General features: G+C 68.1%; 2 protein-coding genes across 19 annotated transcripts; both read right to left on the reverse strand.

The window, feature by feature from the left end:
* Positions 1–773: 773 nt before the first annotated feature.
* Positions 774–5612, reverse strand: RHOT2 (ras homolog family member T2). 8 transcript variants are annotated; one of them, XM_025417156.3, is made up of 19 exons: positions 5462–5610; positions 5186–5244; positions 5031–5112; positions 4916–4959; positions 4398–4451; positions 4063–4115; positions 3880–3988; positions 3657–3758; positions 3478–3576; positions 3271–3379; positions 3068–3188; positions 2784–2868; positions 2557–2699; positions 2381–2481; positions 2172–2302; positions 2015–2095; positions 1812–1934; positions 1505–1707; positions 774–1307 (listed from the first exon to the last, which is right to left on the reverse strand). In XM_025417156.3, the coding sequence occupies exons 1-19, from the start codon at positions 5496–5498 to the stop codon at positions 1181–1183; spliced, it is 1863 nt and encodes a 620-aa protein (XP_025272941.1). In that variant the 5' UTR covers positions 5499–5610; the 3' UTR covers positions 774–1180. The 8 variants fall into 8 exon arrangements, with proteins under 8 accessions (XP_025272941.1, XP_025272940.1, XP_035573219.1 ...); XM_025417155.3 differs by having other exon boundaries at positions 3657–3791; XM_035717326.2 differs by lacking the exons at positions 3478–3576; positions 4063–4115 and having other exon boundaries at positions 3271–3477; positions 3657–3791; positions 5462–5612.
* A 438-nt stretch (positions 5613–6050) lies between these two features.
* Positions 6051–21157, reverse strand: WDR90 (WD repeat domain 90). 11 transcript variants are annotated; one of them, XM_025417147.3, is made up of 43 exons: positions 21054–21156; positions 20715–20806; positions 20461–20637; positions 20275–20383; positions 19986–20156; positions 19733–19823; positions 19558–19625; positions 19205–19296; positions 18929–19126; positions 18779–18841; positions 18507–18575; positions 17888–17998; positions 17663–17808; positions 17533–17590; positions 17059–17177; positions 16807–16950; positions 16593–16723; positions 16405–16521; positions 15944–16179; positions 15624–15763; positions 15288–15418; positions 14744–14874; positions 14249–14452; positions 13928–14056; positions 13558–13688; positions 13440–13480; positions 13165–13296; positions 12869–13051; positions 12435–12532; positions 11810–11912; positions 11518–11639; positions 11169–11328; positions 10896–11080; positions 10640–10808; positions 10414–10525; positions 10101–10272; positions 7922–8044; positions 7599–7773; positions 7378–7508; positions 7127–7270; positions 6934–7053; positions 6765–6849; positions 6051–6497 (listed from the first exon to the last, which is right to left on the reverse strand). In XM_025417147.3, exons 1-43 carry the CDS (start codon positions 21061–21063, stop codon positions 6226–6228), a joined length of 5595 nt encoding a protein of 1864 aa, XP_025272932.3. In that variant the 5' UTR covers positions 21064–21156; the 3' UTR covers positions 6051–6225. The 11 variants fall into 11 exon arrangements, with proteins under 11 accessions (XP_025272932.3, XP_025272931.3, XP_025272933.3 ...); XM_025417146.3 differs by having other exon boundaries at positions 7934–8044; positions 19709–19823; XM_025417148.3 differs by having other exon boundaries at positions 14249–14410; positions 19709–19823; positions 21054–21155.
* Between the last annotated feature and the right edge of the window lie 307 nt (positions 21158–21464).

Genomic DNA, 21464 nt, shown 5'->3' on the forward strand with positions numbered 1-21464 from the left:
GGCCACGGCTGGGATGTGCCATCCTAGCGGTCCCTCCAAATCCTGATGCCATGGGCAACCCTCCCGCGACTGAGCGGGCGGTCTCCCCAAAGCAGGTGAGAACCGCACCTGTGCGGCAAGGGCCAGCAGGGCTGGTAGGGACAGTGGGGGAGACGCCAGAGTCCCCCAGGCCCTCTGCCTTGGCCCAGCATCCCCAGCCTCCTGCCAAGAGCATGTTGGGGCCTGGGAGAGACCTGGGGGACACCGGCTGATCCATGGCAGGGAGGGGGCACCCCGCCACACGGCAGGCTGTCTGCTCCAGCCTCCGGGACACCCACCAAGTAGACACCCGGGCGCCAAGTGAAGGGACGCGGGGACAGGAAGGGCTGCGGCTCTGGTCAGGCTGTGAGGGAGAGCCAGGGCATGTTTCTCAGGCCGTGGCCAACCCTGCACAGCAGCAGCAGCCCCACACAAGTCCCAGATGCTCGAGTCCCAGACTCCCCCTCCTCCCCACCTCAGGCCGGCTACTGGGATGCTGAGGTCTGGGGTGGGACGGGGGGGTGGTGGGGGGGGGTGGGGGGTGCAGAGGCGGGGCAGCCATCGGGAGGGTCTCCATCAGAGCCCCTCAGGCCAGCATGAGGCCTGATGGGTACAGAGGCTTCCAGACGGCTGCTGGCCCACGAGGGACATCTCAGAAGGGGACTCAGGCCTACAGGACACACATGGGGCTCAGGAGCGGGCGTCTCAGCCCGTGTCAGTGGACTCAAGAAAAGTCGTCTTCAGAAAACAGGATCCCAGGTGTGAAAGACAAGTTTAATGAGGAGACCCGACCTCGGGTCTTCGTGACGGGAACCCATGTCCAAACCAGGGAGGATGGAGGCCACCCCCACCTTTGGCCCAGAGTCCTATCCTGAGTCCCCGAGTCCCCCTGGCTATTGGGACCAGAGAAGTGGAGCCCTGAGAATACCTGGGCCTAGGGTCACCGGCTTCCTCGCCATGACCCCAGTCCCTCCAACACGTGATCCCCGAAGCGGGTAACGCCTGGCATGTGCAGCTGGGTAGGACGCGTGCTGCGGAGACCTGGGGGACTGCACTTGGGGCTCGGGCAGGGCGGTGGGCAGTATCCCCAGAAGGAAGTTCCGACACAAGGAAGGCCCCCTCGAGCAGGTGCCCCAATACCAGCACCCGGGGGCCTGAGGCCTCATCGGCTCTTCACCAGGGCCCTGTAGAGCGAGATGCTGAGGACGGCAGTGACCGCAAACCCAACGGCCCCCAGGGTCACCCGCAGCCAGAAGGAGGTGGCGTGTAGCTCCCCATGAGCCAGGTGTCTGCAGGAGAGAGCGGCGGCTGGACGACCCGGGGATGCCGCCACAGCACCCACCGTCTGCGAAGCCCCAGAGCCCGGGGCCACGGGGGACCAGGCCCGCCCGATACCTGCGGGACCCCAGTCCCAACACCACAGTTGTCCCGCCCTCCCCGTGACAAGGACTAGGGTTCCCTGGGAGGGGGCCACGCCGGTACCCACGGGAAGGCAGCCATGGTGGCGAGCCGGGTGAAGACGGCAGCGCTGAGCCCGGCTGGGCCCACCCGGGAGAAGGCGGCAGGGGCGGGCAGCCGGTGTCTGCGGCAGAACTCAGCGGGCGCCAGGCCAGGGGGCGTGCTGCCCGCGGGCAGGTCCGCCTTGGAGGAGACGATGAGGCAGGGGGTCTGTCCGTCCATGTAGTGGCGCTGCAGCGGGGCGGGCGTGTGAGGGCGGGAGGGGAGGGTGCGGGGAGGGGGGGGGGGTGGCTGGGGGTGTGTACTGCCCCGGGGCCCGGGTGGGGCAGGCTTGCCTTATAGACGCGGGCGCAGAGTGCGAAGGAGCCGGGGTCGCTGCTATCGAACATCAAGCAGGCCACGTCACAGGCGGCATCGGGCGCGGGCGCCAGCAGGCTGTCTGCACTCACCTCGCACAGCTAGACAGAGGCTGGCCTCAGGGCAGGCTCGGGGCCGCCCCCGCATGACCAGGGCTGCCCCCAGGGACCCCAGCACTCACGATGAGATACTTCTCCTGTCCGTTGACCTGTACCGTGTTGATGGCGTAGATGGGGCGTTCCTCCGCAAGCTCTCTGCCGTCCTGCGGCGGGGGATGCAGCTGCCTGACCCTTGCACACCGATGCTGCCCACAGCTCCCACCCTCCGCAGATGCTCACCCCTAGGCCGCAGCCGAGGAAGGCCTGCAGGAAGGCGGACTTGCCCACTCCGCGGGCTCCCACCACCTTGCACAGGAGAACGTTCCTCTGCGTCTGCCCCTTCTCCTGGTCCAGCCTCTTCTCTCGAGTGACTGTGGACGGCAGCCGGGGCAAGCGTGACCCAGGGCGCTGCTGGCAGGGGTGGGCTCAGGGCGAGGGCGGGCGCGCACCTGTGATGGCGTGGGCCTGGGAGTCTTGCTCGCAGAGAGTGGGGTAGCCCAGGTAACCCAGGTGCTCGAGGCAGCGCCGGACGTCCAAGTAGGTCACCAAGCTGGGGGCAGGAGGGGCGCGGGGTCACCATGCGGCCGGCACAGGCAGCGTCCCTGCGGGCACGCACCAAACTCACGTCCACTGGCAGAGGTATCCATGTAGAGACAGCCTGCCGGCCTCGGTGCAGACCTCCCGGGGCAGCCGGGGGCCCCAGGGGGCAGCAGGGAACACGCTGAACAGGCTCTCCAGCTCCGCAGGCGAGAGGCTGCCGTCACGGTCCTGCGGGCACAGGGGCTGCTGTGACGTGTGCCCGGGGGCTGGCAGGACTGCAGCGGTGCCCAGTGGTGCTCACGACCCCCTTACCCGGTCGTGCTTCTCAAACACCCTCTGCACAAACTGGTAGCCAAAGTGGTTGAGCTCGGTGCTGCAGCCGGGGGGCACGTGGAGCCTGTGGGGACACAGGGTGTCCCGGGCCCGCCAGGTGCGCCCGCCCCCCGCACAGCCCCGCAGCCGAGCAGCCCCGCAGGGGGCCCACAGGAAGGCGCTGGGCCAGGGAGCCGTCTGCTCAGCCACCGCCCCACCCTGACCTCCCTACACAATGAGGCCCCAAGGGGAGAGGCTGAGCCCGGGGTGCCCCCCCCACTCACGGCGGGACCAGGTAGTCAGGGGTGAGCTCCAGCGTGTCTCCATAGCCGAAGCGCCGCAGGATGGTCCACGTGGTCTCATGGCGACCACGCTGGATGAACAGCATGTTCAAGAAAAGAAAGCCTGTGGCGAGAGAGGCGGGAAGGCGGGTAGCACTGGGCACGGCGACCCCCTCCCAGGGCACCGGCAGGGCACCAGCACGCACCGTCCAGGGTCAGCCGGTTGTCGCGCACCCCTCCAGCCACGTTCTTGCGCACCACCATCTTCACGTCCTCCAGGGCCTGCGGGGCCAGGGGGTGCCCGAAGCAGGATTTCTGCCCCCGAGGGAAAGTGGCCATCAGCCAGCCCCTCAGTGACTGCTCGGTGTCACCAGGACACCCGAGACCGTGTCCCCGAGGGATGGGGGCCGCACCTGGAAAGTGTTGAGCTCCTCGTCACTGAGCGCCTGGTCTAGATCCCGGTCCGAGAGCCTGAAGATGCGTGTGAGGGCTTGGGCACATGCGGGCCTCAGCTGCAGGGACAGCCGGCTCAGCACGTCCCCGCTGCACCACCCCCGCCAGCCCGGCTGCCTCGCCGGCGCCTGCTGCCCACCTGCTTGGCCTCGGGGTCGTAGAGCGGGGCCGTGGGGTGCAGCACCGCCTTCTGTGCATAGTAGAACAGCTCCGAGATGTTCCTCAGGTTCTTGGCAGAGCACTGGTGGCCGTGGAGACAGACCCACAGGTGTGCCTGGTACCACAGATGTCAAAGGGGCCTCCCCAGAAGATGCAGGCCCTCCGAGATGGCACCTGCCTCGCAGCCCCGCCCACCCACTCACCTCCACGCAGGTCTCGATCTCTGGGAACTGGCTCATGATGGGCAGCACAGCCTCCATTGAGCTCCCGGGCCGCAGGTCTGACTTGTTGCCCACCAAGATGATGGGGACTCTAGGGGGAGAGGTCCATGGTCACCGTGGCTGGAGGGGCTGGCAGGGGGCACCCACCTGGGCCCCGCCTGTTACCTGGGGCCCCTGTCAGTCTCCCCATTCACCAGGGGGATCCATTTGGTTCGGATCTGAAAAGCAAGGGTCAGCCTGCTGTCCCCCAGGTCGTCCTGGAACTCACACCTGGACACGGGGAGGCCTGGGCCCCAAGCAACAAAATCACAGATGCTGGGAACGGGGCCACACGGAACGAACAGTCAGCAGGGCACGGCATGTGACTGAGACCTGAGGGCTTCAGACTTCTAAGCGTCCGCGCCCGGGGCTGGCTCAGCCTGGGTCAGCGAAGGCCCGTCCACAGTTCGCAAAGGACGACACGGAGCTGCGTGCCAGCACCGAGGACCCAGGCGCCTCACCTTCTCAATGGTAGCCTCCTCAGATACGTCGTACACCACGCAGACCACGTTTGCCTGTGGGAATGGGAGAAGCTTGACGTGACCACAGGTTCCTGCTCCACGGCGGCCTTGACTGGGCTGGGATCCTGACCCCCGAACCCGGCAGTGCTGCGGAGTCCCCTGGGAGGCTGAGGACAGACCGCCCCCACCACGAGCCTGACACCCCAGCCCCAGCTCTGGGTCCCCGGGCTGCTTCGGGTACGGTGACAACTTGGGCAGCGACGAGGACATCCCCACGAGGCACGACGGTGTGCAGAAGGCCGCCCTGGGTAGTGGTGGCCTCGACCCGCCCATTCCTCCAGGGAACAGGTGCAAAGGGGACCCGCAGGCCTGGTCAGGGCGGCGCGGGAGGACTGGGTGCAGAGCCCATTAGCGGCCAAGGTGATGCGCACCCAGACTGCTCCCCAAGGTGTAGAGAGGGGCAGCAGGCGCGCGGGGCCAAGGGGGGGGCCGCGGGCAGGGCAGGGGCGCAGCCTCACCTTGAGGATCTCTGCCCGGAGCTCCTCGGCTGTCTGCTCCGCTTCTGCGGAGGGAGGAACAGCTGACCGCGGCTGCCGCCACCTCACCCTCCCTACCCGCGCGGCGCCGCTCTACCTGAGTAATCCACGATGTGCGTGGGCACCTTCTCCGGGGTGACGTCTGCGGGAATGGTGATCTCCTCCGCGCGGGGCGGGACCTGCGGGGACCCGCGTCAGGGCGGCCGCGCGCCCCGGCACTGACCCCGACGGCCGCCCGCGCTGCGCTCTCACCTCCGCCGGGAACTCCTCGCCCACCAGCGACAGGATCAGCGACGTCTTCCCCACCTGGGCTGCGCGGGGCGGCGCGGTCAGCGGCGGACACCGGCGCCCGCCCCCCCCGCGCTCAGGCCCGCGACCCCGGACCCCGAACCTCGACCCCGGACCTCGATCCCCCCACCGGACCCCGACCCCGGACCTTGACCCCCCCCCCACCGGACCCCAGATCCCGCCCCCAGACCCCGACCTCGACCCGGGATCCCGACGCCCCCGCCCCGCCCCGGCGCCTACCCTCGCCCAGGAGCAAAATGCGAACGTCCCGCTTCATAGCGGCCGCACGGACCCCCGCCCCGGTCCCGACCCCGGTCCCGACCCCGACCCAGCTCCGACAATTGCCCTCCCACTCGCCCGCGCTTCCGGCCTCCGATCGCACTTCCGGCCCCGGCTTGCGGAGCCACACTGACGAGCCGGGCGGGCCAGAGCGTCCCCGCTGTGCGGTGGCGCCCCCGGGCGGGCACTCTGGGCACTGTAGGCCTGCGCCGGGGAGGGCGCTCGGGGCTGGGCGCTCCGGGCTGGGTACTCCGGGCACGTGCTCTGGCCTGGGTGCTCCGGGCTGGGTGCTCCGGGCACGCTCTCTGGGCTGGGTGCTCCGGGCACACGCTCTGGCCTGGGTGCTCTGGGCTGGATGCTCTGGGCACGCTCTTTGGGCTGGGTGCACCACGCTGGGTGCTCTGGGCACACGCTCTGGGCTGGGCGCTCCGGGCACGCGCTCTGGGCCCACACTGTGGGCTTAGTGCTCTGCAGAGCTGGTGCCAGGGGTTTGGTGGAAGCTGAGCTAGGCCCAGGCAAACAGGAGCCTGGAGGGACCAGCTGACAAGGCCAGGATGCAAGGGTCACGTTTATTTGAACTTCACGAGGCAGACACAGAAGAGCTCTCAGGTAAAGAACAAACAGCACCCCCCTAAGTTCAGGGTCTTGACCCACACAGGCCCCTGCACCGTGGAGAGACCCAAGCCTTCCTGGCTCCGCAGGAGGCCCTCGGCCGTGCCAGCATCTCAGCCAAGCAGGGGCCCTGAGCCTGAGGCCCCACCTGCGGCCCAGGGCCCTGCGACTTCCCACACCAGGATCTCACTGTGGGCGGCGGAGAAGAGCAGCCGGGCGGACGGGGCAAACCTGCAGAGCTGCACCAAGTCATCGTGGCCAGCGAAGTCCTGCATGGTCCCCGACTCACAGTCCACCAGCCTCAGCACACGCTCTGTGGGCAGATGGCACGGGGCTGCGTCCAGGCAGGCAGAGGGCCTGGGGTCCCCCACACCAGCACCCCCGCCTGTGACAGCAAAGGCAATGGGAGGCCTCTCAGCACCCAGGTGCCGTCAAGGCCCCAAGCTAGGCCGCTGAGTCCCTCTGTTGAGGCCCTGGCACCCCACACCCCTCATCGCCTGACCCTGTGAGTTCCCTGGGGCGTGTCCTTACCCCACTTCCAGGATGAGGACCTTGGGGCACTGAGGGGAGAGGGAAGTCTCAGGTGGAGATACGAGAGAGCCCGCTTGGCTCCACTCAAGACAGGCTGGAGTCCCGCTCCACCAAGACTCACCAGCAAAGCCAACGGCCACAAGGCGGGCTCCGGGGGACAGGCTCAGGGACACGGCAAAGAAAGGCAACGGGATCCTCTCCACCACCTGTGGACGGTGAGCGTGAGCCTCGTCTCCCCAGCCCTGGTCCCTCGGGCTCCCAGCACCACCTGGGGTGGGGGGTACACGTGCCTGCTTCTGGTGCAGGCTATAGAAGACCACCTCTGGACGCACGCCGAGGCCCGCACACACCAGCAGGGACCCGTCCCAGGGGCAGAAGGCAACAAGAGATGACGGTGGTTGGCTGGGACCCTGTGAAGGGACGCAGCACGCTGTGGTCCGGGGGACAGGCACTGCCCCCGCCCCTGCTGCCCCCAGAACCTACCTCCATGAGGGTGGGTGACGGGGAACTCAGCCAGTCCACGAGCTCACAGTGGCCCTGCGGCCAGTTGGCGGCCCAGACACTGATGCGCTGGTCTGAACTGGCCGCCAGCCACAGGTCGCCCCACTGCGCCCCAAAGTCTCCATGCTGGAGGTGGGTAAGGCCGGTGGATGCCCCCTGCCCTGCTCCACCCAATTTCCTCCCCTGCCCGCGTCCCCTAGGCCAGGCCCTGCCGGCTCATGAGGCCACCTCACCTCTTTGCTCCTGCTCTGGACAGTGGAGATCAGAGCACCACGGTGGTCACTCAGTACACGGAACGTCATCCCCGTGCGGGGGCGGCTCACGGCCACAAGCCCATCCTTGTCTCCGGAGAGGATGGTCTGACCTGTGCCAGGCAAGGCCAGTTACCTCGTGAGCCCCCCGGCCCCAGCCCCAACGTGCAATTACTGTCGGCCTGTGGGCCCCCGCCGCTCACCGTCAGCGGAGTAGGCGATGGCCGTCAGTGCAGCCCGGTGGGGGTGCATCTTGAGTTCCATTGCAATTCGGGAGATGCTGAAGACTCGCAGCGTGCCATCACTGTAGCCCGCTGCCACCTGCTGCTGCTCCGGGCGTGCACAGGAGGCAGGGCTCCAAGCCAGACAGAGGCAGCTCTGGGGAGCCCCAGGAGGGAGACATGAGCACTCCCCCGGGGGTGGAGGACAGGGGCTGAGCCCCACGGCTGGGACAGGCACTCAGGGAGGGTGTGGCGGCCAGGCAGGGTCGGGACAGGGTCTGGCTCAGCCCTGGTGCCCCCAGTACCTGGTTCAGCACCTGAAACTGGATCAGAAGCTCCATGCTGGCCAGGGACCACACACGCACACTCCCGTCATCGCTGCACGTGGCCCAGTGGGACGCGCTGGGGCTGAAGACCACCTCGTTCACCTGCAAGGAGCCAGCCCCCCGAGGCCACGCGGCCCTCAGGCACAGGGGAGACCCAGCACAGCCAAAGCTGTTTTTTGTTTTTTGTTTTTAATTTTTATTTATTTATGATAGTCAGAGAGAGAGAGAGTCAGAGACATAGGCAGAGGGAGAAGCAGGCTCCATGCACTGGGAGCCCGATGTGGGACTTGATCCCGGGTCTCCAGGATCGTGCCCTGGGCCAAAGGCAGGCGCCAAACCGCTGCGCCACCCAGAGATCCCGTTTTGTTTTTAAAGATTTCATTTTTTGAAGTGATCTCTTCACCCAGCATGGGGCTCAAACTCACAACCCCAAGATCAAGAGTCGCATACACTTCCCATTGAGCCACCTCTGCACAGCCCTGTCGGGCCCCAGCCACCTCCGTGGGCCATAAAGAAACCATCCTGGCCTGCCTCCCACGTGTCCTCACGAAGACCTGGGTGGAATGAAGTCACAGGAAGTCCACCGGCCAGACCCGATGGCTCACTTGCTAAGACCGTGAGCAAGTGACGGTGGCAGCTTGACACCATGGGATGCTGTGTCCCCAGAGGGCTGCAGACTGAAGGTTAGGGAGACAGCCCGGGCAGGAGCGCAGGCGAGAGGAGCCAGACGCCACACGCCCCACGGGAAAACAGAGTGGTCTAGTCTCGAACGTGAATTGCGAGGGGAAGCGTGAGCCCGTAATGTATCTTATTTAAAAAATAACAATTCAGGTCTTTGGCCGGGCAGCAACTGGCCTCCTGGGACTCAACCACGACCCCCGAGTCCGTTTCCCACAGGAGCCCCCGGGCTTGAGAAGCAGCAGCCACGTGTGGTCCTGGGCAGAGGGGAGCTCAGACCCTTGTCCTTCCAGACGAGGCGGGCATCGTGGGCGACCAGCAGCTCCGGCCAAGGCCCTGAACCCGAGTGCGCGCCAGCCAGCGGACGAACCACCCGATGTACTCTATCTGTGCCGGGACGGCACTTGGCCTTGACACGCACTGCGCTGCACAGGAACGCGCGAGGCATCGCACGGGGGCAGACAGAGGAACGTGCGCGGCACAGGCAGCCAGTGAGCCCCCGGGGCTGGGCAGGGCAACGGGCAGAGTGGTCACAGGGCTTCCTCGTGGGGACATGAAACGCCCTAAAACCTGCTGTGGTGATGGCTGTCCGAGTCTGTGACGACCACGCCACCTCAGGCTCAAGCGGGCAGAGCGTGTGGCACATCCTCGCCCCTTAACTTAGACCCGCCAAGCACAGGAAGCACCTACTGCTCGCCCACCTCAAGTTCAAGTTTCTTTGATGGCAACCGTTCTACCTGAACAACTGAACACGTTAAAGGAACAAAAGACTCGGGAGCCACCTGCAAGAACCCACCCCTGGGGAGAGATGGCGCTGGAGAGATGTGACGGGGGACAGCAACCCGGAGGAGGATGGACCCACGTGCCCACCGGCAGCTCACACAGATCCTCGCAAAGCCTGGGCCGCGCTGCTGGATGCCCATGGCCTGTGCCAGCGCTCAGGGACCTGGCCCGGGAGGGAGAGGGCCCGCCCTGCGGCGCCTGCCCCAGTCTCCCCTGGAGAAGCCCAGCTCGTGAGGCTGCCTCCCGCTCAGGATCAGGCCGGCAGTGCCTGCGACTCCCGCCCAAACACAGGGTCACTGTCCCAGGGCCAGCCGAGAGGCCAGCAGCCCCACGCACTTCCCACGGACAGACTGCCCCCGACCAGACGCTGCTCTGGCCTCTAGGGAACACAGAGCCGAGGGGCAGGTCCAACCCAGGTGGTGGGAGGTTCCAGCACAAGGAGCCTGGTTTTTTCCAACAAACAAATTGCAAGAAAAAAGTACCAACAGAAAAAGGACAGACGGAAAGGCCACACCGAAACCCCTGGGGGACACATGCGGGTCCTGCGTGGACCAGGAGACCAGAGAGCACGCAGCTCTCGGTGGCCCCGTCTCGGCCCTCCCGGACCACAGACACCCACAGCCACCTGACGGCTGCGGGGCCCGGGCTGGAGCACACGTGGCCTTCCGCCCTCTGTCCAGGCTGGAAATGCCCTCACCTTGCTCCTGTGGCCACTGATGAGGCGCGTGCTGCTGCCCTCCACCCAGCTGACGTACCAGAGCGTGCCCGCTGTGGTGCCCACCACGCCCATGTCCATGGTGTCGTGGAAGACCGCGCTCACGACGGCCCCGTCCAAGGTCAGCTCGCGCTCCATGAACACAGAGCTAGACCTGGGGTGGGGGCGGGGGTAGCGGGCTGAACGGGCAGCGGCGGCCCAGGGAACCCGGGGCCATGCCCCCACCCACAGCCCCCAGGCCCCTGTCCAGGACCCGGGGACCCCAGCACACAGGCACGCACACACGGCCGCTCACCTGGCCCGGGAGTCTTTGCACCTCAGCTCAGGCACAGCGCCCACGGCCCACAGGCGCAGCCGCCTTGTGTTGCTGCCGCTGACCAGCCGCGTGCCCGAGCACAGCAGCACTCCTGGAGGCGGGAGGCGGCATGAGCCGCTGCCCCTGCATCCCCAGCTTGAGCCGAGCCTCCCAGGAGAGGCCAAGCCCGGGCCGTCGGGCCGCGGGGGCCCTGCCAGGCACCCACCGATCTCGCCGTCGTCTGCCTCCCAGGCCAGGAAGCAGCGGCTGGCGCTGGTGTCCCACACGCAGACCTGGCCAGCATTGGAGCCACAGTAGAGCAGAGGGGCAGCCCCATAGCAGAGCGATGTCAGCTCGCCCGCCCCCAGCTCCTCAGGGAGGGGCTCTCGGCGGCCCTGGGGGACACAAGGACGGCACGGGTCAGCAACGTCCAGGGCCCCAGCCAGACCCCACGCTCGAGGACACGCCCCGCATCCTGGCACCTGGAGGCTGGCGTTGGGGCCACGCAGGAGCCACAAGGTGACAGCACATTGGCCCACGCAGGCCAGCTCGCCAGCATCCCATGGGTTAAACGCCACTCCATGCACTGGCTCCGGGAGGCAGGTAGCCGACAGCAGCTCACAGGTGGCCATGCTCCACAGGGCCAGAGTGCGGTCACCGTAGTCCCCTGGCGAAGACGCATGGGATCAGCAACCCCCGGGTCCCGGGACGGGCAGGGCCGTCCAGGGGCCACCGTCCCTCCACAACCCACTGACCCAGTGTGACAAGCAGCTCGTCGTCTGGCGAAAAAGCCAGGGCTTGCACAGCAGTGCTGTGGTAAGAAATGAGTTGCCGGCAGGAGCCCCCCGGCACGTTCCAGATGCGGATCTGGCAGCAGGAGGCGGTGCTGCCGCAGCCTGAGGCAGAGGCCAGGACCTGGTGGGCAGGAGGGTGGGCGGTCAGCGGGGGGCCGGGGCCCGCAGGCCCATCGGGTGCTGGTGGGAGGGGAGGCCGGGACAACGTCCCCGTCCTGCTGTGGAGCCGAGAGCCAGCCCCGGTTCTCGGGCATCTAGGCTGAGGCGAGCACATCCACCCCGGGTGTGCTGCGGGGGCGCCGGCCAGCACCTGGGCATCGTGGCTGAGGGCCAGCGTGGAGATCTCCTCGGGGTGACCAAGCCAGTGCTGCTGCGCGCCAGAGTGCAGGTCCTCCACCACCACCAAGCAGCCACTCGTGTAGGCAAAGAAGCCTGTGCAGGGAGGGTACCCGTGAGCCACTGCACCGGGCCCACGCGCGTCCGAGGCCACAACACAGCATGCCACGAGGAGGGCACGGCTCGCTCGGGGACTCCTCCCTGCGCCGGCCCCCACACGCACAGCTCCCGTGCTCTCCCTGAGCTAACGCAGCGCGTGGCCCCACCTGTGTCTGGCTTCCACACCATGTTGGCCCGCCCATTCCCGTTGTAGCCCATGACCGCCTTCAAGAGCAGACGCTCAGCACTGCCACGGGAGACGGAGGCACTCTGCAAGGACACGCGCAGGACGCTGGGGCGCCGCGATGGTGCCTGCCCTCCCCGTCAGCCTGGGCCCTGGGATAAACCCTCGGCAGATGCAGGCTCCCGGGAGGAGACAAGCGGTAGGAACACGGGCCCCACAACCCACACAAGAGGCCAGCGGAGCTGGGGGGCGGGAGGCAGCTGGAGCGCAGGGTGGCCAGGGGAGGGCAAAGTGGCCCGGGGTGGTCTTGGGAGGGCACAGGGCCAAAGGGGAGGGCTCGACAGGATACCACCTGGGGCCGCTCTGGGGGCAGCAGGACAATGAGAGCCTTGGCCAGCCAAGCCAGAGTGCAGCACACGTGGACGTGTGGCCTGCATGGGGACGGCCACCAAGATCTACGTCAAAGCCCTGTCACCGAAGCTGTGAGCTTTGGGAGCCGCCCCTGGGACATCCCAGGAAACCGAGTTCCCTCAGGGAGAAAGAACACACCCAGAAACGACGGGGCCATGACCCCCACTCTGGGCCTGTGAGGACCCGCCCCGACTGACCTTGGGTAGCGAGGAGGTCTTGTAGCGTGCCACGAAGTGCTTGTAGCAGTCTGGGCGAGCAGAGGGACACACCTGGGCTTTTCTGGTGCCCTGAGCACCTGACGGGAAAAGAAAGAGGCCTCGAAACATCAAAGCACCCGTGACTGCTCAGAGACCCCTCCCCACACGCGGTCACCGGGCACCACCGGGTGGGACACGTGTCTGCCCCACAGCAGACACGGCAGCTCAGAGGGCCCAGGTGCCACGCCCCACCCCTGGCCTGGCCCCGCTGTGGCCTCAGGCTGGCCGCCTTGCCCTGCAGTGAACACAGCTCAGCTCAGGGCAAACCTCAGCCCACAGGGCAGCTGGGCCTCCCTTAGACCCCTGGAGCCCACGAAACACCATGGTCGGTCATGAGTGTCCCTGCCACAACCTGCTGCCCCTCTTCTGCTTACTGGGCCAGCCATGGGGGTGGGGATGCATGCTGAGGCCCCGGGGGTCCCCTGGAGACCCCCAGACCCCGTCTCCAGCCCCGCTGGCCTCCTTCACCAGCACGGGCAGGCTCGAGCCCTGACGGAGCCCCTCGGGGATGTGGCTCTCCTCCGAGGGTCCTTCTTCATCTGACCAGGAGAAAGCACCTGGGGAGATGGAGGAGACGAGCAGTGAGAGGAAGGAGCAGAGCTCCACGGCCCCTGCCCCCCCACAGGCCTGAGGGAAGCACGCGGACTCCGGGGCCAGGCCCCACCCTTACCGTCATCATCCCTGAGGAGTCCCGCACAGACGCCCAGCTGCAGTGGGGACGCCTGCGATGGCTTAGGCACCTGCTGCCGGGGGAGCCCGTGGGCCCCGGACACCACGTCCTCCAGCTGCCTTGCATCTGGGCCTGAAGACAGAAGCAGCCAGCCTGTGCCATGCACCCCAGGTGTGCACGAGGGCCCCCAGAAAGGAAGGGGTGCTATGCCACCCGCAGACAAGGCCAGCACCGGAGACCGTCACAAAGCCCACTCACAAGGTGGGGCCACTCACTAGCCTCGCAGGTCGGGGGTGCCCCAGGTGAGTCTCCAGCACTGCAGAGGCAACGAGAGATCAGGTGGGAAGGGTGCAGCAGAAGGCCGACGGGAGCAGGCCAAGGGCAGGCACTTGCCTTCCTGGAGGCGACCTCTCCAGGGGGCCCAGAATGTCCCACAGGAAGATGGCATCCCCCACACTGAGGAGCCGCTGCTGGTCAGGGGCGAAGGCCACAGCTCGTACGGGCTCTGAATGGCCGATATACACCTGGGGGCAACGGGAGTCACGCACAGGGGCCGCTGAGGCGCAGCAGGGACACCATGGTCCTTCCAGCGCTGGCACATGCTTCAACCTGGCGGACGTAGCCCGCAGACCCGGCTGTGGGCCCCCCGACCCGCCAGACCGGGGCGTGAGGAAGAGGCTCTCAGGGCTGCCAGGCCGCAGCAGGCACAGGGATGTCGGGGTGGTCCGTGCCCGCCTGCCGTGCCCCAGCCTGCGGCACCCACCTGGCAGCCTGGGCAGGCCTGCGTCGGGTAGTCCCACAACTTGATGGCGCGGTCCGCGGCCGTCAGCAGGAAGCGGGCATCCCTGCTGAGAGCCAGGGAGGGGCAGGCCCCAGAGTGGACAGCTGGCAGCTGCAAGAAGCGTTCTCGTCAATGAAGGAAGATCAGAAACCACAGACCTGCAGACAGAGTCTCCCTTCTGAGAAATGCCACCTCTCAGGAGCAGCAGGTGTCCAGGGCCTCCCCATCCTCGAGGCACCGCAGGCACTAACGCTAGAGCCCAAAGGAAAGAGGTGAAGCTGCAGACCGCGGCCCTGGGCTCACCTCCCGAACCACGCGGCCCGATGTGCTGTCCAGCACAACGACCGTGCTCGACGAGGTGGACACCAACAGGTGGCCAGGGGGTCCAGGGCCAAAGCAGAGGGCCACCGCCGAGGCCAGACGAGCGCTGGCCAGGTCCAGGGCACGGACATCCACTCGCAGCAGCTGGGGGAGAGCCGTGAGTGGCTGCCGGGCACAACCTGCAGGCTGAGCGGGGGCCCCAGAGCCAGAGCACAGGTGGGCAGCTTTGGGCGCCCCGTGGCACCCCTGCCTGCCTGTGGCTTACACGTTCTGTGGGAGTCGCGACCCCGAGGCTCAGATCCTCTCTGGGGTGAGCACGGCCTCCCACCCGCCCCTAGCTCCCTCCCTCTCCATGCGGGGCCCTCCCTGACTCCCTCTGCCCTGCTGGGACCCAGGGCAGCGTGGGACGGCGCGGCAGGGCTGTCTAGATCTGCCGGCCAAGCCAGCGTGACAGACAGAAGGCTCTGGCCGACTCACCTCCTCTAGCGAGGCCGCGTTCATAACAGTCACCACGTACTTGGAAGGGCCCACGAAGGCCAGCAGGTGGCTGTCCCCGCTAAGCACCAGGGCATTGGGGGTGGGGTGGGCGTCCCGGCACACCACGTTAGCTGCCGGCAGCGCGGGGGCACACGGTCAGCTGGGTGGAGGGGGCGCCCACGGGAAACACAGGTCCGGCCCGAGCCCACCCCCAGCTGTGGGGAACTCCACACAAGAACCGTGCACAGCCCACAGAGCCCGGGCACAGAGCGGCGCGACACCAGCGAGCACAGCTACTGCTGGGGCAGGTGGCTCCCCTGGATTGGGCTGGCCCAAGTTACAGCGGCCTCGAGGGGAAACAGATGCCCCGGGTGACCCGACCCCCACCGACTGCTCAGGCCGGTCACTGCCTCCGAGGGCACGGACCTTCCGTCCTGGGGGCGGTAAGCCCTAAAACCACACTCCAGCTACAGGCGAGCCCCACCCCGTGGGGACCCGACAAGGACACGGTCGGGAGGCTGGATGGGCAGCACAGGGTTCTGACCTGCTACACGCAGCACGCGACACTGGGTGGCGGCGCAGTGGTACTGGGCCAGGGTGCCCGAAGAGCAAGAGCTGAAGAGGAGGCTGCCGTCGGGGCTGGCGGCCAGGCCGGTGACAGGGCCTTGGTGACACCTGCACCACAGGAGGAGAGCGTCGCCCCGGCCGTCAGCTGCACCGTCCCAGACCTCTCACGGCCCAGCTCACCCTGGCGGAGTTGCCCCGGGCAGCAGACGGTGGGGGCCCTGTGGACGGCCCTCCCTGCCCTGCCCAGCCGCCCACGCACCACCTCAGCTTCCAGCACTGGCGTCTGTGGGGCTGCAGACAACCGGGCACCCACCTGTGTGCTGCCAGGACCTCGGCAGACTCCAGGCTGAAGGAACGGACGGCCCCGCTGCTGAAGCCGCAGAATAAGGCTGGCCGCGTGGGGTGGAAGGCGACGGTGCACGGGGCCTCCTCGGGGGACCTCAAGTCATGAAGCTGGAGGACGGATCCGTGAGGGCGCGCAGAGATGGGGCCAGCAGCTGGCCTCCAGAGCCTGGGAGCCGGTCGCTCCGGGGCGCCCCCATGGACCCTCCCGTGCTCCACGTCTGCCTCCCCCCCCACACCACGGGCACTCATACCCTACCCCTGCCACGGCGCCCTCTGGCCATGCCCCACCTGCTGCAGGGTCGCCAGGTCCCAGACGCGCACAGTGTGGTCCTGGGACACGGTGGCCAGCTGCCCATGGCTGCACTCGGTGGCCAGGGCCAGCACCGGAGCAGTGTGCGAGCGAACCAGCACGCGGTACTCCCGGGATGGCACATCCAGGAAGCCTAGGTGGCCCAGAGACGTGGCGGACAGCACACGCAGACCATCTGGGCTGACGCGCACCCAGGTGACTGGCCCCTCATGCTCTGCGGACAGGGCGGCTCCGTGACCTCCCGGGCTCCCCCAAGACACAGACGAGCCCGCAGCCTGCCGCTCCATGTCTGTGCGCTAGGGGAGGCAGCTCCCTGCTAACCACCGCTCCTGGGTTAGGGCTCCACCCCCGGAGCCCGGGACTGACCCCTAGCCAGGGGATGGCCCAGGGACACGGCCCTCCCACAGCAACGCACGGCAAGATGGCACAACAGGCCCACCTGCCTCCAGGAGCACAGAAGAGAAGTCCAGCGGCCAGAGGCGCAGATAGCCGTCCTCGGAGCCCACGGCGCACGTAGCCTGGGATGTGCTGAGGCTGCTGATGGAAATGCCGGGGCCTAGGGAATTGAGTAGGGTGAGCCCACCGCACCCGGGCTACTGCCCGCCACGCAGCAGGGGACCCACATACCCGAGCCGAAGGTCTGCTTCTGTGACACAGGGCTGCCAGGCGTCCACACGGGCAGGAGACGGCGAGCGTGCCGCACGGCCATGTGCTGGTGGTCGATCTCCAAGATGTGGCCACTGCGGCCGCACACGTAGCTGCTCAGGGAGGCAACGAGTGAGGGCCGAAGAGGCGGGTGGGAGCAGGACGCAGGTGTTACGGGAGCGAGGGCAGGACTCACAGCATATGGCCATCGTGGGCCGGCCCGAAGGCCAGGTCGGTCAACTCCAGAACACGGTGCTCCCCCAAGTCCACCGGGCAGGACCGCAGCTGCCCCCCTCGCAGCCGCCACAGCCGCACGCTGCCCTGCCCGCACGACGCCATCCTACAAGGCACAAACGTGATGCTATGGGTGGTCCCCGAGCCAGGGAGGGGCAGGCTCGGCCCCCATCTGGGCCCACGAGCTGCCAAGGCCTCATCCCCACAGGGTCACCTGGTTTCATCAAAAAAGGCCACCTCGAACGCCTGGATGTCAACCCCGGTGTGCGTCTTCGCGAGAAGAACTGGCTCACCTCCTCGCCCCACCTGGGCCGTGCCCCAGGCCACCACCACCTGCAACAAGCCCGTACTGGGTGCCCGCAGTCCCCCCAATCCGCCTGGCCTCTGCCCACCAAAACCCACAGGTGTACCCCTGGGCTTGCACATTCCAAGGTGGACGCGTCTGAGGAAAGACGAACAGATGCCCCCAGTACCCCTGACTTCAGAAAGGCTGACACGTCGCCGCGGTCAGCAAAGACGGCAAAGGGTAGCCTCAGCACCGACTCTACCCGCCAGGCCGGAGAACGTGAGGCACCACGTGCTGCACTCAGGGCAGGGGCTCCGGCAGGGGAGCGCCGCTTCCTAGGCCTTCTGGCTGCCACCCGCACCCTGGCACCAGCTGCCCCGCCTCCCCGAGAGGCCCCGTTACCGTCCTTCCCTGCCGGTCCTTGCCGACCCCACAGAGCAGCGCCCCGCCGCGGGAGAAGCTGCGGATGGACAGAAAGCGGTCAGCGTGGCTGCGGCCGGCCCCCTGGCCCCGTCAGAGGCCCCACGCCCACCTGAGGGAGCAGAGCGTGTGGGCCGGGCTCCGGAACAGGGACAGGCAAGCCCCGGTCCCGAAATCCCAGAGGCGCAGCATGCTTGAGGGCCGGGCCTGGGCCGAGGCCAGCAGCACGTTGTCCCCATCCAGCGCCAGGGCAGAAACCTACAGGAGGCGGCAGTGTGACGGGACGGCCTGGGCCAGTGGGCACAAGCCTCCCGCTGCAGGGCCGGTGGCACCTCACCTTGTCAGTGTGGCCGAGCAGGCAGCGCTGCTCCCGGGTGTCGGTGCGCAAAACGACGACGACCGCGTGGCAGGGATACACCACAGCAGACCCGTCCTTGGTCCACAGGGCCTGCGTGCGGGGCCCAGAGGCTGACGTCACAGGCTCAGGCCTCTGGCCTCCCCCAGCCCAGCACACCCCACCCTGTGCCGGGGGCACACACACGAGGACCTCCTGCAAACCCCGTCTGCACGACCACAGACGCTGGGGCTGAGGTGAGGCAGGACCCACAGACACTGGTCTGCGTTCAGAAGGACCCGGCAAGCACAGAGCCATAGACCTGACATCGGTGCCACGCCAGCTCCACACGCCGGACAGGCATCAGAGGCTCACAGGACACGGGACAGCTCCAGCTCCCGGGCCCCCGCCAAAGCCGCCTGCACTCGCGACACAACAAACAGGCCCAGCCCCAAGTCGCGCGCAGACCCGAGCAGGCGGCCATCCCTGGCTTGAGAAACTCGGGCCTGAGGAAGCCTAGACGTGCAGACGTGCCTAGCCACCTAGAGGAGACACAGGGCTCTCCCTGCCCCCCTCCACGGAACTGACACACACAAGCCAGCGGCAGCTCTGCACCCCTCACCCATTTGGTGCTGTGGCCCCCGAAGCCAACGACGCCCTTGAGCCTCAGGATTGGATCTGGGAGGAAGCTCTGAAACAGGCAAACCCGGGGAGACCGCAGGAGGTGAGGCCGCCTGCCACAGGGACCGGCCAGCCCACACTAGCTGCTCCCCCCAACACAGCAGAGTAGCCCAGGGGGCTTCTGCCAACTGCCACTGTGCCAGCCCCCGAGGACCCCGGCTCCTGCCCCCGCCTGCAGCGCAAGGCCTCCAGGGGTCAGCGGCTCGTCCTTACTCTTTTTTGGAAGGGATGCTTGGCCAGGGCCACCTCCTGCTTGCTCTGCTTTCCGCCGAAAGGCTGGAGGATGACAGGTGATCAGAGGCCCAGCAGCCCTTGCACACCCTCGTCAAGGCCCCACCCGCCTCCCTAGGAGTAGGCACTAACCTTATGCACGGCCACATCCCCCCGGACCGCGGGCTCCACGGTCGGCTTAGGGGCAGACACATCATCACCGTTGCCAGCTGCGTGCTTGTGCCTGGCGTGTGCGGGGGCCGAGGGCTCGCTCCCCGTGGGAACCTCTGAGGGCTCACAGAACAAGCTGACCTCTGGAAGGGGCCTGGGCACCGAGGGGGCCTGGCAAGGCTGCAGGAGCACAGAGGCCGTCAGCACCCTGAGGCCACCACCCTCCGGGCCTGTGTGCAAGGGCGCAGGAGCACTCACGGCTATGGGGCCCGCGGAGGGCGCCCCGTCCTGGGCGGCACTGCTGGAAGCCCCGGGGTGAGGGAGAAGCCGCGGCACACGCCCCAGGAAATCTGGAAGGGAGCAAATGGCCACAGAAGCCACTGGGCACAGTACCCACCGGCCTGCAGAGAGCGTGGCCGCAGGGCCTCACCCACCGCGCCCCCAGGTCCCAGCTGGCACCACAGCTGCAAAGGCTGAGAACACCAGGCCCCCCACGCAGCCTCCCGCGTGTCTGGCACCTCAGGACGGCCCGAGGCTAGCCAGCCGCAGCCTCACACGGCGTCACCACCCCCTCCGAGAGCCTCCGTGCCCCTTGTGACCCCCAGGCCCACCTGCCTCAGGAGGAGAGCGGCTCTCCTGAACCGGCCCGGGAGATGCTTCTGAGCTGTCGCTTGGAAACCTGGCCAGGCAGAGACGGTCCGGGTCCAGGGGCCGCCCTGACCTCCCTCCGCCGGCCCCCTGGGGACGGGCAGAGCCGCTCACCGGATGTGGACATAGTGGTCGTACCAGCTCTCGTCCTCAGGCACCGGGAAGGCCATCTCTCGAGGCACAGGTGTGACACGGAGCCTCGCCCGCTGGGCCTCAGCGACTGTAAGAGCTACGGAGAGCAGAGCTGGTCCAGGAGGGAAGGCCACCCAGCTCCCTCTTCCACCCGAGGTGAGTCCCGAGGGCAGGGCCACCCGCCCAGCCACCGAGGCTCCGGCGCCCCCACGAGCCCTCGGGAGGACGGCAGACAGCGGGCAGGTAGGCTGTAGCTCACTGGGGTCAAAGCACAGGTCGCTGGTGTAGAGGCTCTTCACGAGCAGGCTGGCGCACAGCTTGACGCTCTTGAGGTGGCCGTAGCGACGGTTTACGTAGACCAGCAGAATGTTGCGCAGGTCGAGCTGCAGGCACGTCCAGCGGGCATCAGAGGCGCCGACCCTGGTCCCCCCTGCAGAGCGCAGCCGCCGTCAGGCCTTGGGTGTCCGCGCTCCACCCGGCCGGCTGCAGTCGCCTGGGCCCGCCCCTCCCTGACCCGGTGGCCTGTCCGTGCCCCGTCCGCATGTCACCTTTCGTGGCTGCCCCAGCCCCACAGATGAGGGGGAACTGAAGCCACGTGGCCGTAGACTTGAATTCCTTGAACAGGTTGGAGAAGGACATGCGGACGACCTGGCCGTCCTGCAGGGCAGCGAGCGTGAGGACATGCGGGGACAGGGATGGGGAGGCCGCGCCTGGTGCCCACTCCCGCTCAGCACCTTGGTGGCCACATCCAGCTGGATGATGAAATGCTTGCCGGGCAGGGGCCTGAAGAGCACGTACAGGTAGCGGCCCGTGAGCCCCAGAGACTGCATGCTGGTCCCGGGGAGCTGGATGTAGCCGCCGGCGGACGGGGCGTCCCGGATGCGGTACACGGCGCAGCGCAGGCTCTTGTCCTAGGAGACAGAGAGGGGGCGGGAGGGGGGGCCACGCGGCCTCGCCAAGCCCAGGTCGCGGGCAGGGCCCCACTCACGGTCACGGCGGCCACGTCGCCTTCCCTGCTGCACCGCCTCCACTCCCCCACCCTGCAGTGTCGGAAGACGTTCACGAACGGGCGCTGCCAGGCTGCGGGGCAGGGACGGGAGGGTCAAGGAGGGTCAGGGCGGGTCAGGGCCTGGGGGGCCTCCTGGAGGGCAGAGCTGGGCCTTCGCCCCACCGCCTGGACACTGGACTCCGGTCCCCGCCCCGCCCCCCCCGCCCCCCCCCCCGTTCCCTCCAGCTCCCCGCCCCCGGGTCCCCCCAGCTCCCCGCCGCCTGCCCCCAGCCCCCCTGCCCCCCAGCCCCCCGGGTCCCAGGCCCCGAGCGCCGCTACCCTTCGCCATGGCGCCGCCGCTCGCACTTCCCGCCTCGGCCGCGGCGCTCACGCAGGGCACGCAGCGCGCTTGGCAACGGCCGCCTGGCAACGGCGCCCCTGCCGCGAGCTCGCGGCGGCGTCACGTGACCCGGGGACGGGGCCACGGCCACGTGACGGCGCGGGGGCGGGCTGGTGAGCGGAGCGGCGCGGGTGCCCCTGCGAGGCCGCCGCGGGAGCTGGGGGGAGCGCGCCCCGTCAGCCCGGCTTGGCCCCCCGTGTCCCCCGGGGCACCGGCAGCGCAGCCCGCGCTCTGCTCCGCGCCCCACCGGCCTGGGCGGCGGGGAGGCCCGAACCCCGATTCTGCGCCCCGGGGCCCTCCCCGCGCTGGCGGATGCGGAGCCGGGGACCAGGCTGGGCGCACCGGGCAGC

This window comes from Canis lupus, chromosome 6 (assembly GCF_003254725.2).
Source record: "Canis lupus dingo isolate Sandy chromosome 6, ASM325472v2, whole genome shotgun sequence".
Lineage (NCBI taxonomy): Eukaryota > Metazoa > Chordata > Mammalia > Carnivora > Canidae > Canis > Canis lupus.